General features: G+C 36.3%; 1 protein-coding gene across 5 annotated transcripts in view; it reads right to left on the bottom strand.

Moving 5' to 3' along the window:
• Nucleotides 1-588: 588 nt before the first annotated feature.
• The window catches only part of DDHD1 (DDHD domain containing 1), a 94,924-nt gene continuing 77,399 nt past the window's right edge, over nt 589-18,113 (bottom strand). For 2 of the 5 annotated variants that reach the window (XM_049611554.1, XM_049611558.1), the window contains 5 exons: nt 14,425-14,574; nt 12,269-12,521; nt 11,068-11,259; nt 8,178-8,261; nt 589-3,299 (listed from right to left, as the gene is read on the bottom strand). In XM_049611554.1, coding sequence (XP_049467511.1) covers nt 3,118-3,299; nt 8,178-8,261; nt 11,068-11,259; nt 12,269-12,521; nt 14,425-14,574 — 861 coding nt within the window. In that variant the 3' untranslated portion in view covers nt 589-3,117. The remainder of the gene's footprint in view (nt 3,300-8,177; nt 8,262-11,067; nt 11,260-12,268; nt 12,522-14,424; nt 14,575-18,113) is intronic. The other 3 variants (XM_049611556.1, XM_049611559.1, XM_049611555.1) reach the window with 2 other exon arrangements.

Below are 18,113 nucleotides of genomic sequence, written 5' to 3'. Positions count from 1 at the left end.
GATCTCACAGTTGGTGGGTTTGAGCCCTGGGTCGGGCTCTGTGCTGACAGCTCAGAGCCTGGAGCCTGCTTCAGATTCTATGTCTCTTTCTTTCTCTGCCCCTCCCCCACTAGTGCTCTGTCTCTCTCAAATAAATACATGTTAAAAAAATTTTTTTTTAAAAAAAGAAAATAAAGTTAGGGGTGCCTGGGTGGCTCGGTAGGTTGGGTGTCCGACTTCGGCTCAGGTCATGATCTCACGGTCCGTGGGTTTGAGCCCCACGTCGGGCTCTGTGCTGACAGCTCAGAGCCTGCAGCCTGTTTCAGATTCTGTGTCTCCCTCTCTCTGTGACCCTCCCCCGTTCATGCTCTGTCTCTGTCTCAAAAATAAATAAACGTTAAAAAAAAAAATTAAAAAAAAAAAAGAAAATAAAGTTACAAACTAACAAAAAGGCTTTAGCAAAGGTCAATTTCAAAGTAAAAATAAGGTAAGATTTAATCCAAAACATTTTCCTTATTCTAAATTTTGGTAATTCTTGGGACCCTAACTGGATTAAAATAGAACGATATGACTAGTACTCTGAAGAATCATCATAGCGTGTACACAAAATAGAGAATAAATTTTTAATGGTATCAAAAACAGAACTTTTTGGCCAATTTAGTACTTGCTGGAATAAAGTTGCAAAATGTTACTCAGTAACGGACTTAGCTTCTAAATCAAGCCGGAATTACACATACTCTGTATATTACTTGAGTATATACAAGTACATTCCATGATAACATGCAGAGACATGGAAACAAGAAGAGTACTATCAAGTCAAGATCACCATCTCTATTCTCTGCTGATGAAATACATTGAAAACAAAACACCTGTTCCGTAATCCAGAATAGCTAATTTTGAAAAGGGGGTTTTAAATGTTGCTCTTTTCAAGAACTCAGATAAACTCCATGGGGTTAAATTTGATTTTGTTTTCTCAACGTGAAAAAAGAGAAGCAGATAATCTGCTATAGCTATGGGGATATCTTTTTCTTTTTCTTCCATATCAAATTAAAAGGTTTGATAGACTTACTGTCCCCAGGAAAAAGGACTCTTCGCATTCTACTGGTAAGAATGAATCCCTTAAAGCTCTTAGACATACGAGTGTCACACCACCTGCAGCAACATATGCTTAAAGTACCTTTGATGAGACGGTCACATGAGACAGGAGTTTAATTTTCCTGAGAACTAAAGTAGACGTATGAAATAAAACAGGGTATGAAAGTGACCTGAGTTCACAGGAGTCTCTAAATTCGAAAGAGATTGCTTCAGCTTTGCGAAGATCTCATCAAAAGCCTTTTATAGCAAGAGTCACATATGTGGTCACGGGGCTTCGGGGCCTTTTTAAGCACTCAAAAGAAGTGCTTTATGTTGTGCAAATTCCATGAAAGCCCAGGACAAGGGACTGATGGTGCTCAGGAAAACCTACAGGTGAGCCCACAGATTCCATGGCTTTTTGTAAAGAATGGAGTGGGTGAGATGCACAACTGACCAACTTTGCTCCCAGCTTGACAATTATTGGGCAGCTAAGAAAATCCTTGGAAGATAAGCAAAGACAGCACCTTACGTGGAACCTAGGGGAAGCCACTCAAAAGTGAGTTAGGTGGGGTAGAGATGGCTACTGGTCTCTTCTAAGTAACTCCTCCTTTGTATGTGAGAACCACAGAACATATACGACAAGTAGGACAAAATATCGGCTTCACAGTCTTCTCTCCAAATTACGCATTGCAACTTCTGTTATTATTACTGTCTGCAAACTACTAAGAGGTCACGTGGGAATTGTAGTCACTGAATAGCATATAAAAGAATACAGTGCAGCTTCAATCTGAGCTCTTCTATTTGCTCTGTAATCTAATTCAAGGCACTTTAAAATGTTTTGGTGCCTTAGTGTATTAACACGAAACAGGAGGAAAACACTCATTTACTTACCTCAAGGAGTACTACAGAGATGACTGAATCTTAAAGCACTTTGAGCTCCTCAGATGAAAAGCACTGTGGAGACAATCACAGCAGAGGAATACTCTTCCAGTGCCTTGGGATCCTGATCTATTGTGTCTTGTGTCTCAACCATGTTTTCTCGAACACTTCACAAGTAAAATCTGTGAGTGGCACTCCATCCCTTTATATACGTTAATTGTTTGGCACACAGATGTTTATATATTGAAAATAGTTGTAGTATTCACCACTCCAAAGTTGTTTACTAATTTTCCCATAAGGTTAATGAAATAAATGTAGCCATGATGGAGTACTTTATGTCAAATTTAGAAAACTTTAGCTTTCTTCTGAGGTACATGTGACATAACGAAAAGTTCATTTTGTTTTCAAAATAATTGAACTAGTGTTATTTATGTGAAACCACAAGTGTTTAATGACAAAAATACTGAAAGTATGCCACAGTGTCTATATATTCATCTGAAGAGTACAAAGATGGAGTTTTGAGGAAAAAAGGGTCTTAACACTATAGAAAAGAAATGTGGTTCTTAAATTGTTCAAAGGAAACATTTTAAAAATGTAATGCTTCATGTATTGAAATAAAGCAGTTAGAGGTAATAAATTATAAATACAGTAGTTCAAATATTGTTTCTTTTTTTAGCATTAGTTTTTCTAAGCAAGTTAAATTCAAAAACACCTTAAACTCTGTTATCCTCTTCTGTCAAAGGACCTGTGGAAATAGAAGCTTTCGCAGAAATCGACAACAGTAGTAACACCTTGTGGTCTTTACGTAGACTACACTGGATCTTGACCACTTGAGAGTTACAACATATTTTGGTTAATACATTAGATTCAACTCATTAATATGCCTTTATATTTGGGGGAAATTAGATTGTGATTTATAATGTAGTTCACCCAAACTCAATTCCAGGTCTTGCTTGATTCTCTGCAGGAGGCTCTGTCAGACTCATAATTAAAATGATGAAAAGTGTAAATAACTTCTTTCAGACTGAAAAAATATTTGTTTTTTAAATAAAGTGCTTTAAATTCAAATATTTCTTGCCCTAAACAAAACTGAAACACACTTAAACCTGAAATCTCCATCATATCTTGACACACATATTTTAACAGGAAGAAATCAGTTTGGGGCCATTAGTGTCCTTCAAGAGTTCAGATTGGATCTAAATTGGGTTTTGCATTATTATCGTGCTCATGTTTGTACATGAAGGTTAAAAGAAAGAGGGCAACATCCAAGGATGACCAATAGGCGGTATGAGATGTGACAGCTGACCAATAGCGGCTTTCCACAAGGCCTTCTCGGAGTTCAAAATCAATTCTGTGATCCAATTCCACTGAAAGGAAAAGAAAGTCAAACAAGTGAATAAGTATTACAATATGTTCTATATAGACTTTACCTAGAGTTGAGAATAAAAATTTAGCTAATAGAAATGATTCTTTTATCCTTTTTTCCCCCCTCTTTAAAGTGACTTTCCACTCTAATCTCATGGAAAACAAACAAACACCCAAGACAGACTCAATAGCTCAGGATTCTATTTGGTAGAGTCCTTTCCTTTGTATGCTTAGGTCAGTATGGGATAATAAAGGAATAAAACAAACAAAAAAAATCACTTGGTATCATAGAATATGTTTGGAGTAAAGAAACTGGCCTCAAATCCTAACTTTCCCATTTAATCTTTGTTCCTAATCTGTAAAATAAGAAAAACAGCCCTCTGGCAGAAGTGTGGGCCAGGCTTATATGCAATAATGTCTGGGAGTGCATGCAGCAGGTCACTCAAAGGCCCTCTCCATCACCTCGTTCTGTGGTTACTTTTTGTAGTCCTAGACTGCTTTCCTCCCCATGTGGCCACCATGGCACAGCCTGGTCCCCATGCACTCAGCAGGGCCTCACATGTGCCTGAGACATACAAGTCCTCACTAAATGTCTGTTTGATAAAGAATCCACTGGGTGGCTGGGACAGTTAAACCAGGAGGAATAGTGGTGATCCCTGGGAGGAAGGACTTCATTTATAACAGCGCTGTGCTTAAACAATTCAGTGAATTTAATCAAGTCTTTTTCTAAAAGCCACAGAAAAGTCCTTGCAATACCTGTTGGAGAAAAATCAAGGCTATAAGAGAATTGCAAAGGATTCATTTAATATGTCCTTAGAGATAAAACACTTAGAAAAATAATACTTTGATCTCTAGGAATTCCTTTAAAAGAGTCAATGAGCTGTATAAGACTTTGAAGGAGCTATCTTAAAAACAAAGAACACCCAAATCTTTGTTCGAAGTGCCAGAAGACGTAGCAAGTAAAAGGTGGCAAAAATCAACGAGGCTGGAGAAAAAGTTGGGTTTTGTTTTACACTGGGAATTTGGTTAAGTTGCACATGGGAAATTGTATCACTCTAGAGAATGATTTCATATAAATGTTTAGCTAATGCTTATTTTAAATAGGTATTTTGTGACAATATCTTTTAGTGATTTAAAAGGGCATAGAGTTGTTACTTTTCTATTCAACTATGCTTTTCTGACAAGGAGTGCCCACTGATCTATCTGTATATTTTAAGGTTACCCTTAAGCAGCATAAATACCAATTGGGTTATAAAACACTTGTAAAATATATTTACAAATTTTTTAAAACTTTTCTTCTCACTTAAATTACAATAAGCTAATCCGTAATAGAGCAGAAATAGCTGAAATCTATATGGGGAACTGGGGGGTAGTAATGTCTGAATCTTTTATCTCTTGTACTCCATAGGACATTTGAGTTCGATTTGTCAGCACATTCTGGCACAAGATACAGGAAGATGAAAAACGAGGAGACTGGAATTCTCAAGCGTGAAGAAGAGAAGTCAAGCTGGAGGTAGTTACAAAGAAAAGAGGAGAAATAAAATGAAAAACAGAAGAGATGAGAAACCTACACATTAATATCGGCAAAGACCATGAAGTTATCATTTCTACTTTAAAATGCCACTGTAGAACAGCCTTTCCTAGTCCAACGGCCTTAAGTTAAACTTTTGTTTTGAAGTTAAAAAAAAAGGGATTTGTGTTTTGTTATAACAACTATTATTTGGCTTTGATTTTATGTCCCTGAGATTTATTCTTAAATGTGGTTACTGTTGTGAAACACTGCCTTTCATATACTAGACACTCAAATGCTGAACTTAATTATTGCCCTACTCTATGCCCTTGTCATTCTTACCACCTACAGTCAGTATGGTTAACTAGACTTGCCATCTCTCACCCTGGTTATTTATGTGTAGGCTATCCTCATCAAAACGGGAATTAGGTAGCCAGCCTGTACCTGATGAATCTGTTTTAGTCTCTCATCCTCCTTCCAAGGTTTACAACAGGTAGTGTGGTTGCCAGTGCAGGTGACCTCACAGGTGTTGGTTCTGCAGGCGGATGAATGGAATAAGGTGGGCCTACGTCTCACGTCTCTTCCTTTTATGTACGTCACAGAATTCCCAAGGGAGCAAGGGTCCAGATGGCAGTTACCATTCTTTACGTGCCGTGAGATGAGCTCTTGGCCCAAATAGGCCTAAATCTATATGGAGTTGCCTTGGACCTATTTTCTTAATATTAGCACATCAAAAATGAGTGGCACAACACAGCGGGTAGTTTTTTCCTAGTTTTACTCACTGAATTAGGTCAAAGAGAAAGGAAAACATAATATCATCACTCCGTCCCTTTTTTCTCTCTTTTGAGTGCCTTAAGTGCTAGAATTCCTCTATCCACAAAGAAAGGAATGAGATCCTGAACTGAAGAGAAGTGAAACTGAGAAAAAATACTGTGGGAGCTTATCAATCATCAGCAGTTGCCTTATATTGCCTTAAAGCATGGGTTATTTTCTTTTCTGGGGAGTCTGGCACAGAGGCCTAGTTCCCTTCCTATTCCCTAGAGTGAATGTCTGCAGTGTATGAAGTATGTAGGAGGTGAAGTGTCATCAGGACTGTCCTTTCATCAGAGAACTCTCTGCACAAGGCTTGTCCACATGGATACTGTATTAGAAAACATAACACATGTGAATAGGAAGTGCACATCTTAGTCTTAAAATGTGTACTAATTGGACAGGTTTCTATTGCTTAATGGAAACACTTTAACTTCCTTGGAGAGAAATTTTCAAAAACTTAATGAATCTTAAAAGTGGTCTTATTTGTAAGTATTAATTTTGGTCATAATTGCATGATTTTTGGCTACAAGCAGACACCAAGAAAAATACCAGTAAAGCAAATTGTGTTTTCAAATGAGTAGCAAAAGCTTCTTTCATAGTAAGAAAGATTATGTTGAGTTCTTGCTGAGTAAATTATGTCTTGTTATTTCTGTGTTGCCTCAGAGCAACTATACATTTCATGTGGTTAGGTGTTTGACATCAAGGAATATTTACATTTTGTGAACTGTTATAATTTCAAATATATTTAAGGATATCCTCTATCCTTGATATTATAATCAGTTTTCATATCTGCCAAAATAGTTTCCCAACACTAATCTGTCCTGAAAGATATTCAAATACCTAATGTTTGATAACAGATGGGCTTTGTGGGTAAATCCTGAATACAAAAAAACTCCAGGAGATGGCCCTCTACAATCTGGTTTAAGAAACTTTTCCAATCACATTCAAAACTATTCCCTTCTATTCATCCTTGGCTCTTCTCAAGAAAACTAACTACATACATACATACCTCTATATACCCTGTGCTTTTCCGTATGCTGTTTCTTCTCCCTGCAATGTCTTTTCATCACCGTGTGTCCAAATTCTACCTCCACAGAGTCTTTTATAATTTTTTGAGGTGAAAGCATTTTCTCATTCCCTAGAACTGACGGAGTCCTTTACCAGTACCTTTGTTATGTGGCTCATCACATCTACCATATGTTATAAATATTTATGTAGCTATCTACTTCTCTACTAGGTAAATATATATTCTCTAGAAAATGCTCAATTTCCACACTAGCATTTAGTATCTTTATGGGCAGTACTGAAGTCTGTTTCATTTTGGTATCTTTTCTAGTGGCTATCTTGGTACTTTGGCTCATGGTAAACATTTAATAAATAATTGTTAAATGCAAAAAAGCAGGGGAAGAGAAATAGAAGCCATACACATATTACCATTTGAATCAGTTTGGTGTAGTTAATGTTTAGATAGCTGGGATGGTTTTAAGATAATACGTATAAGGGCTACTTGAATGCAGGATAAATGAGTGGATCAACTTCTGTGTTGAATTAAATATACAAAAACCAAAGTCAAATAATTTCTTCATGGATGTGACTATTACATGAGCAGGGGGCAGAGAGAGCACTTATATAAGATCATTCCTTAAGGGAAATTCATGAAGTTTCATCAAAACAAACTGTTGCTAGGGAGCATAAAAACACAAATCAGTTTGTTATATTAAAATACTGTTTTGGAATTTTTATCAAGGAAGTTTTTTTGAAAACAGAAAAAATATGTATTGAAATTAGCAACTACATAGAGAAGTTGTAAAATTAAATGTGGTTAAAAATCCAAGGAAAAACCTGTAACATTTTTTGTTAAAGACAAAATCCAATATTAAAAAAAAAAAAAAAAAAAAAAAAAAAAAGGAAAAGGAAAAGGAGAGGAGCTGTGGAAAAAGGAATGAAAGTTAATGATAAAAATGATTTTAAACTAAGATTAATCCTTAGTGGTACATTTACAATCTGCTAAAAATTAAGACACTGAAAATATCTCTTGTATCCAATAATGCTAATTTTTAAATGCAAACCTACCCTTCTTAAAGAAAAAATATTTGTGTTGAAACCAGATAGCAGCAGCTAGGGCACACCCACAGCCCTAAGTAGTAGCGGTACTGATACCTGAAATAACTAGGAATAATTACATTTCTTACACTATGAGACTTTATATCTAAATGTCTTACATGTAAAGAACAGCGAACCTCTTTGCAGCCTTTGGGACAATAAAGAAGGAAGATGACCTCATGCTTTTCTTCCCTCTCCAAAAGGTTGCTTCTTTGTAGGAATGTATAGGAGTATCATTTTAGCACACTAAGGGACTAATCAAATACTTGGGTTTCAGGACCCCTACTATTTAAGGTTAGAATATACAGGAAAAAATTACATATCAAATGGTCTGTAATGGTTAACATTCAAGCTGATCTCATAGAAGAACTGATGCAAGTTTTCAGTGAGCGGAAGACCTGTAAGTGGATCATTTTTATTGTACTCTGAGTGCTATTCCTGACATATACCATACCGAGGGTATTATCTTTATTCTGCATTACATTTTCCGGAAAAAGAAGTTGTGGGAGATTAAAGAACGATTCCTGAAGTCTGAAATCTGTGAAAAAAAAACACAAGATGCTGTAAAGTGTTGGCTGATGGTTACAAAGGGCCTTCAATGATGCAGTGGCCAAAAGTTAGAACAACACTCCCAAATATGTTGATTAAACCTAGCATACATAAAGAAGTACACACTTTGGTTTTTATGAAGAGCTCTTTCATGGAAAGTGTAAGCATTGTTAACTTTGCAATACAATGTCATAATCTGTTAACACCCAGATATCCCCCAAATTAATAGCTCATTTAAGTTCTAACCTTGAGGCAAAACAATGTTAAAAGAAACAGATATTTTTTTTCCGTAATATGATACAAACATAAGGGAGTACAAGAAATGAAACCATAAAACTACCGTAAATAAGCCCGGACTTTTCAAAAGAAATGAAGACTAGCTATTGATATTCAACTTGATGAGAATAAAGTGGTTTCAATTGACAACACATACTCTTCAAAGAGAGAAACCCTGATGGATCATGAAAATTCAAAGCCTGTGTCCATCTTACCCTCAAAAAGCAAGAGAATCAAAGTTGGCAGCTTCAGGATAAAGGTCATCAGGAACTGAGGCAATCAATGCGAGCAGAACGAAGAAAGGAAGGAAGCCAGAATCACCTAATCACAATGACCAAATCCCAGAAAGAAGGCTTAAGGAAGAAAGGTTTTAGGATTTGCAAGATACAGCCACTATGTGCATAATAGAGCAACTACGACATAAAAAAACATCCAAATCAGGATTACAAAGAAGAGTGTATTATTGAAGCAAGTCTAACAATTAGTAAGGCAAATCTTGAGAATCTGATTTTAAAAGGTGGAATTCTACTATAATAGTTTAATTTTAATAGTTACATCTATGTCTAGAGATAAATATCTGTAACTAAGACTCACGATTAGCTCATATTTAGTGGAGTCTACAGTCTACAAGGACTTTACCATTAAGACCAACAAAGAAAGAATTTATATGCAAGACTGACAGAAAATGTATTTTGTTAAGCTATCAAAGTATAATGATGCAATGCAGCTGAGCACCTCTATTAACTGTTGTCCTGAAAGAAGAAACAGGTTTCTCTGTTATCATTTTGAAATTACTATGTTAAATAGTAAAAAGACCATAGAAACAGCTTTCTTCCTTCAGATCCTATGGATTCTCTCTTTGTCTTCATTACCCTTTCTTGGGGGCTCAAATCCCACTTCATTCTTGTTTCCTCAGTCACCCTAATGTTTATTTACTAGCATCATTGCTGTGTATTAACATTACAAGGAATTGTGACTTTTTACCTGTCATCTTACAAAATTCTTTTAAACTATTCTTCTTCAGAAACTTTAGAGCTGTGATCTCTGCATGTCACAACAGAATTTTGTATTTTTACAGCCGCATTTCTGAATAAGTAGAAGTGAAAGCTTAAGTCAGCAATAATAAGAAAATGAAAAAAATGAATTTTATACAAATATCAAAGTCTGAAATGAATTTTCTAGGCAGTGTTCAAAAGGCTTACAATTATAAAATTTTTAGTAATCAGAGTCTCACATAAATAGGAGTACGTTAAAAAATGCTATTGGTCCGAATAGAAATGTCCAACTCAGGAATGTCCAGGATAATGGCTCCTGGAGTAGGGCTAACTGTGGAGAAAGATCCAGCCTCTAGAACCACCACACTTGAACTTCCTTTTTAAGTATGTTTGATGGATGGCAATGGACATTGGTCATTTTAAAATACAGAGTAGCAGACACAGCAAGAAGACAAGGCTACAAGTATCTGAAATAAAATCTGTTTAAACATTTATAGAGAAAGAAAGGAAAAGTTTTCCCTGATTGCTATAGTAACAAAAAGCAGCTAGTCTGAGAATCTACATTTCTTTATGTAAGTCAATGGAAAAATAGGACTTATTAGTCTTCTTTTATGGACACTTGAAAATAAGGCTCAAATTTAGACCCTTGGGATTAAATATATATTAAATGTATAAGAGTTTCACAACTATTCAAGATTTTAAACCTTAGAAGTCTACTGGAAAGAATTAAATAGAGCTCCATTCTAATGCTAAGTCCAGCATAACTATCCATTCATTTATTCATTTCTTGAATATCTACTTTACACTAGGTAGCTGGGACAGAACTGGAAACCACACAGCGGATCCAATACAATATAAGCCTGAAGGTCTTTGTAATTTGGCTGGATGAATGAAACTCTGGAATTAGCAGCAGGATGGCTTTTAAAAAGTATCAAGAATATACACAGCAGAGGTTTAAAGCAATTACATGAATTTTTAAGGCTGAGAAGACCATATTTTTAAAAAATCTACTTTCTAAAAATCAGGGGTGCTTTCTCCCAAAGAGATTTGTTTTATGCTCGATGTTTAAGACCCTTGTGCCACCAGGCCCTGATTATTAATGTTCTTAATTCTTCATTCACCAATGCAGAGAGCAAAACTGCATTTACCTGGGAATTATACTTAAAAATATAATCAGGGGCATCTGGGTGGCTCAGTCGGTTAAGTGTCCAACTCCTGATTTCAGCTCAGGTCATGATCTCACAGTTGTGAGATTGAGCCCTGTGCCAGGCTCCATGCGAAGTGTGGAGTCTGCTTTGGATTCTCTCTGTCTCTCTGCCCTTGCCCTGCTTGCATGCTCTCTCTCTCTCTCTCTCAAAAAAATAAATAAAAAATATAATCAGAGGAAAAGTACTTTTTTAAAAAAAAAGCTAACTTATGCTTTACATTTTAGAGTTGACTGCTACCGTTAGTATCTTTATCCTCCCCGCCTTCAAGTTGTAAGAGATCGAGTATTAACTTAAAGTAAGAAAAATATGAACTAACATGCAGAATCCAGAAAGCCAGAACTGCTATGTGGAAGGGTCTGTGTTGCAACAGTGGTAGTGGGAAGCGAGCCAAGTGACTTCTTCTCGTCTTCTGTTGAGTCTTTTGATGTCTCAGATGGCTGTGATGTAGATGAGCGTCCAAATCTCGAGAACAACATCCCTCCAAGGCCCTTTCCAATGCTGGCAGCCCCTATATTTCGCAAAACAGGGCAGTCAGTCTGTTGGAATCACACCACATACCAAGCTAAAGAGCACCATCCATAGTTACAGCCAATTGGCAGAGGAACCAAGTCCTAGTCATATTTTTCCAGGGCGGGAACATAGGAAAGTTACAATTTACACTGTAGGTTTCTAAGTAAAAATGGTGTTGAATAGAATGAGAGTTGTACAAACTGCAGGAATACAGTGTACAAAAGAATAAAGATTCTATTTTATTCAAGTGATCACTGTTGATTACAATATTTGGGAAGATTAAAAACGTTAATGAAAGAATCATACCATTGACAGGGACATATATTTACTATTGATATGCTTTACTACTGAAGTTAAGTGAGTATGTTATAAAAAGCTATCAATAAACAAATCTGGGAGTATGACAAAGTGAAATCTCAATGAAAAGCCTATTTATAGTGCCATCTTGTGGCACTTTATATTAAGGCAACCTGTAACTAAGAACAATGGACAAATTCAAGGGGCACATAAACCAGCACTACCCCAAACATTGTGGCTGGTGCAGGAGATGATTCAAAGAAATTAAATATCCTTGTTGACCCCAGGACAGACACGGTTTGAGAGACTGTTAAGACATGAGTTGCAGAACTGGTTGGCAGGGACACCCTTAGAACTCAAGCACTCCCTCATTTTACAGGTGAGGAAGCAGACCATTAAAAATGATGGGACTTCCCCAAGATCTCATAGTAGGTGGTAGGGCCAAGATTAAAATGAGGGCCTTGATTCCCAGACCTTTCCTTGTCTATCCAGCTATCTCATATTCTAAACCTACAAGATCTGATCTAGTTAGAGAACCTTTGGGGATTTTAGTTCTCAAGTATGAACAGTGAGAGGGTAGTTAATTCTAGACATGGGGATTAAATGTTGGATGTTTTGTAATATGCAGAGTATTTTCAAGTACCCCAAATTTAATGCCTATCTAAAAAAGTACTTACATTTACTGATAAGAAATACTTAAGAGAAATTACCTAATATGCTTGCTTTGCCTATGTTTGTTATAGATTCCCCGTAGTGTCGACGGGACAAGACTGGTGAGGTCACAGGGCTTGGTATTGTTGAAATGCCTTCATTCTCTGAAATTGAGGTAGGTTCTTTTGCTGGGTGGAGAAAGCTTGGCTTCATATGCTCATAAGGTAGAGGATTAGAAGTATTATACCAGTGGATCTGGACAGGTGAAATGTTGCTGTAGTGTTTCAGTATTAATGGTTCTAATCTATAAGCCTTGATTTTAAAAAAATGCAAAGAAACACAACATTAAGGCACAATGCTTGGATTTTAGTAAACTGTTTATTCTTATTTTATTGCATGCTCAATAGACCTTAGGGAATTAAAAAAAAAATCTGGTATTTCTAACATGCATTCCCATTTGTTCACTATTAATAATATGTAATTTGGTCTAATTATATATCCTTAATGATGAGATTATGGAAAGAACCAATTAGTGTTGGTCTAAGCTAACAGTGCCCGTTAATTTGTTTTTCAGAAAAACAGATTCATTTTTATTAGGTTCTGATATCATATAACAATTAGATTTATGTTAGTCTCACCAACAAAGCGGAAGCAATAAACAGTAAACTAGGACACAGTAAATAAAGCCAATCTGTAACATCTTAGAAGCTCTTCGTAAGCTCTATTTTCAAATAGATTAACATAGTAACAGCACAAATTAGATGCTGATTAAAGACCATTTGTCTAATGTGAAGAAGGGATGATATAGCAGAAAAGACAATGAATGGACTTGGCATTAGAATTCCCCAAGTTCACATTCTGGCCTCTGTCACTAACTGAATAATACCTACCAAGTCACAAGTTTCAGAGTCACTGTTTCCTGAGCTGTAGAAATCAGATTAACACTTCCTACCTCACAAGGATGTTGGCAAGAACAGACAACGTTTGTAAATACTGCTTAGCACAGTTCTGACATAAACTTTATTTAAAAAAACTTTACTTAAAAAAAATCACAGGAAAAACTATAAAATGAATAATGAAAAAATAACTTAATAAAATGACATTGGAGCCCTCCTTTATGATATAACAAAACTTTAAGATTATACCAAGGACAGGGTATACACTGATAACTCAGAGTTCCCCTACAAACTCAAGTTCACTTTCAAGTTACAAGATAATGAGTAAAATGAATATATATTAATGAAATACTAAATGGTTAGCTGGGTGTTTTTACATATATTTTACTTAATCCTAACCATCTTAGGAGGTAAAATTTTGTCATCTGCATTACATAGATAAGTCTTGGGAGTGACTTGGCCAAAGATTGTGCTGTCTGTATTTGAATCTAATACTATATTCTCAGTGAAATTCATTTCTTAAAGATAGCATTTTTGATTCTTTAACACACAGGGAATTGTTAAAATTTTAATATTTAATCAATGCTATATTTACTTGGTACTAGCTAAAGATATTTGAAAAGACTTCACACAATTACACAAAGCAAACTTTCTGAGAATGAAGGTTATTTAAAACAGTTTCTTTTAAATTTAGTTCTATCTAGCCTTGTCCCCAAAAAGATTTAAGAAGCGTTTTTCTCATCTAACAATCTTACTTGGTAGTATACAATTTACCCGGATGCAAGATCACTGGAGTGATTAAAAACATTAAACACTAAACATTAAAAAATTATTAACAGTATAAACATAAAAGAGAATGAAAAACTCCAGACTTAAAATTCGACCAGGCTAAAATAAATTCTTCCACTTTTTCATGTTTAATACATTTCAAATAGGGTCGGTCTACCAAACACATTTCAATATGGTAGCATGTTTTAGAGAAAAAAAGATTAAAATGGAATTTTCAAAATTTGTGGTTGCTGGGTTATTGGCATTACAATTGGTTGTGGTTAGACAGTCCAGAAGATTCCTATTCCTTGTACTATTTGTCCAGAGATAATAGTTTTACATTATGCTCTTATAACATAGATCACCTCTGAGGTATTTCCGAGCCCTAAATTAACCAAAACACCAATGTCTTAAAGATATGAACCTATGAAAATATAATCAGATAAATTAACTCATTTCTCATTAGTTCAGTTGTACCTTGCAATATTTCATACAGAGTCTTTTATGAATAATTTAATGTTGAGGGAAAAATGTCTATAACTGCAACTCACCACTGGATCTGTTGGATGAAAAATATTCAGTAACCGATTACAAATCTCTCTGGGCAAAATATGGTCTTGACTTCCAGTGTTTCCTGGGCGGATGCCACGCAATGCCAAGAAAACCGCTAATGGGGATCCCATGCAGAAGAAATTCTCAACCTAAAATGATAAAAGTCATCCCAAATTTTAAAACTGGTGGTAGTTTTTCTCAGCAGAATTTGGGCACAACATAACACATGGCAAAATATGAACAATAAAATTATCTTCAAATATGTCTTTTTTCACAAGCTTTGTTCAGATGGTATCTGCCATAATTATATGCCAACCATTAATTAGTCTAAAAAAATCCATTTTTAGAAGCAACTTCATTATCTTTAAATCTAACAGAAAACAAAAAATGAGAAGAAGAAAAGGAGAAGGAAGACCATTTCATTGTGTGTTTTCACACACTAGTCCAAGTTTTATCAAGCTACTATTTTGTGTGAAGTAATATTCTAATGCTATCAATGTTTTAATAAAGACCAATAAGGCAGAGGAATCCTGTGGGGGAGGCATAATAAAATAAATGAATAGGGGGAAAGCCTGCTGTAAGAGAGGGATAATTAATTCCACCTCAGAGTTTTTACACAGGAGGAAGCATTTTTTTCCACATTGTTAATTTTTTTTAAATTCCAGTATAATTAACATACATTGTTATATTAGTTTCACGTGTAAAATATAGTGACTCAACAATTCTATACATTACTCAAAGCTCATCACAGTAAGTGTCCTCTTAATTCCCTTTACCTATTACATCTACGTTCCACCCACCTCCCCTCTGGTAACCATCAGTTTGTTCTCTATGGTTAAGAGTCTGTTTTTGGGTTTGTCTTGTTTTTTTCTTTGTTCCTTTGTTTTGTTTCTTAAATTCTACATGAATGAAATCATATGGTACTTGTGTTCCTCTGGCTGACTTATTTCACTTAGCATTGTACCCACTAGATCTATCCATGTTGCTGCAAATAGCAAGATTTCATTCTTGTTTTTATGGCTGAGTAATATTCCACATCTTCACCCGTTCATCTATCAATGGACACTTAAGTTTCTTCCTTAATTTGGTTATTGTACATAATTCTGCAATAAACACAGGGGTGCATTTATCTTTTTGAATTAGTGTTTTCGAATTCTTTGGGTAAATACTCATTAATGGAATTACTGGATCATATGGTAATTCTATTTTTAATTTTTTGAGGAAACTCCATACTATTTTCCACAGTGGCTGCACCAGTTTTCATTTCCACCCACAGTGCACAAGTATTCCTTTTTCTCCACATCCTCTCCAATACTTGCTGTTTTTTGTGTTTTTGATTTCAGCCATTCTGACAGATGTGAGGTGATACCTCACTGTGGTTTTGATTTGCATTTCCTTTATGCAAAGGATATGATATTGAGCATCTTTTCATGTGTCTGTTTGCCATCTGGATGTCTTCTTTGGAGAAAAGTCTGTTCGTCTTCTGATACACAGGAGAAAGCATTTGCATTGGCCATAAAAAACAAAAAGGATTTCTACACCTGGGGCTGGTCATTGGGGCCAGAAAGGAGGACATTTTAGGCTGATACAATCACATGAACTAAAGCAGAGGCAGGAGAGAACCTGGCTCAATTTAGGAAGTATAAGTAGTCTGACATAGTTGAAAAATTGGGTGTCAGGAAAATGTAACTTGGAATGAGAATGCACAGAATCTTGACTACTTGGTTAAAAAAGTAGGACTTAATCGATTTTATGAGTAGTGAAGGAGAACAGGATTTGCCCCATGTTTTAGGAGGTTAGTAAACCTGGTAGTAGTATGTGGATGAACTGGAAAATTTAGAGTCTGGTGACTCAGAGACAAGTTAGGAAACTACTGAAAGTGTTTAGGCAAGAGAGAATCTGAACCCGGGCAGGGCGAGATGTTCCATTCAGAAATAGAAATGGGAGAGGAGAAGGTGGAATCAATATGACTGAATGAAGATGAGGATGAGGAATGAGTCAGAGGCAGGTCAAGGTTTGGGTCTGGCTGACTGGGAAGAGAGTGGTTCCATCAACTGCAACAGGAAACTCTAGGTAAGTTCTGTTTTTGTTCACAATTAAGTTTGAACTATCTGTAACATATCTAATTTACAGGGGCTGAAATTCTAAGGCAAGAGATACAGAATTGGATATGTCATCTCCCAACTCTATGTATCACCGTTACAGAAGTGACACGTAAAACCAAGAGAAGTGGTAAGAGGGCTTATGAAGTGCATAGATATGCATAGTGCATATCTCTCAAAATAAACAAACATTTAAAAGTAAAAAGGAGGAGTGCCTGGGTGGCTCAGTCAGCTGGGCATCTGACTTCGGCTCAAGTCATGATCTCATGGCTGGTGAGTTTGAGCCCCGCATTGGGCTCTGTGCTGAAACCTCCGGAGCCTGGAGCCTGTTTTGGATTCTGTGTCTCCCTCTCCCTCCGTCCCTCCCCAACTCACGCTCTCTCTCTACTTCAAAAATAAATAAACATTACAAAAATTAAAACAAAAAAGAAAAAAGGAGAAGGGCTTTAGCGAGAACTACATTTGATTAGCAGAGGAAGGAGGTAAAACTACAAAAGGGGAGGGAAAGGAGAACCACGATAATGCAGTAAATACATGAATGGCACGCAAGAGGGCTTCTAGAAAACTGGTGTGATCAGCAGTACTGGATTATATATAGAACATGACACTTTACCTCTTAAGGTCGCCTAACTTCTCTCATATATCCCATTATCCTGATGGGTGAGACGTCCCAAATTCATCATTCCATCTCATCTCCAACATCTAAGAAGTTATGCACTTCACCTCATGGTCTTTCATCTGGACTATAACTATATACACTTGTCTCTGCCTCCAATTTTATGTCCCTTTAATCTCTTCCCCACACTACATCTGAAGCGACTCTTCTTTTTTCCCCCAAATAACGAATATATATTTTGAAAATGGTACCTCCATGTTAAAGAAGGTTTGAGAAAGTTTTTTTTGCTTTTAAAGGACTGGGTAACTTCGACATGTCTGAAGGCTGAGGAAAATTAACTTGTGTTAAATTAAAACTATAAGAAAAAGCATTTGAAATGGTAGATAGTAACTGGGCTGTCTGGGTGGCTCAGTCAGTTGAGCGTCCAACTCTTGATTTTGGCTTAGGTCCTGAGCTCTGGGTTCGTGGGTCTGAGCCCTGCATTGGGCTCTGGCTCTGCACTGACACCATAGAGCCTGCTCGGGATTCTCTTTCTCTCTCTCTCTCTTTCCCTCTGCCCCCCCCCCCTTGCTTTTGCATGCTCTTTCTCAAATAAACATAAAAAAAAGAAAACAAAAAACATCATAGACAGTGACACAGATGAAAACACCAACTTCTGAAAGGATTAAGATAATTAAAATAATAAAGGATAGGGAAAGATACAAAATATAGTTGAGATAGAAGAAAATTTAAGTAAATACTTTTTTAACTGTTTATCTTAGAGAGAGAGAGAGAGAGAGCAAGAGAGCATGCATGCACATATGCATGCATGACTGGGGGAGGGGCAGAGAGGAGGGAGACAGAGAATCCCAAGCAGGCTCCATGCTCTCAGCACAAAACCCAGCAAGGGGCCAGAACGCAAGAAACCATGAGATCATGACCTGAGCCAAACTCCTATGCTCAACCAATGGAGCCACTCAGGTGCCCCAAT

Source organism: Panthera uncia, assembly GCF_023721935.1.
Source record: "Panthera uncia isolate 11264 chromosome B3 unlocalized genomic scaffold, Puncia_PCG_1.0 HiC_scaffold_1, whole genome shotgun sequence".
Classification (NCBI taxonomy): Eukaryota; Metazoa; Chordata; class Mammalia; order Carnivora; family Felidae; genus Panthera; species Panthera uncia.
The sequence above is the reverse complement of the archived record's forward strand: the minus strand, read 5'-3'. Positions and strand labels throughout refer to the sequence as shown.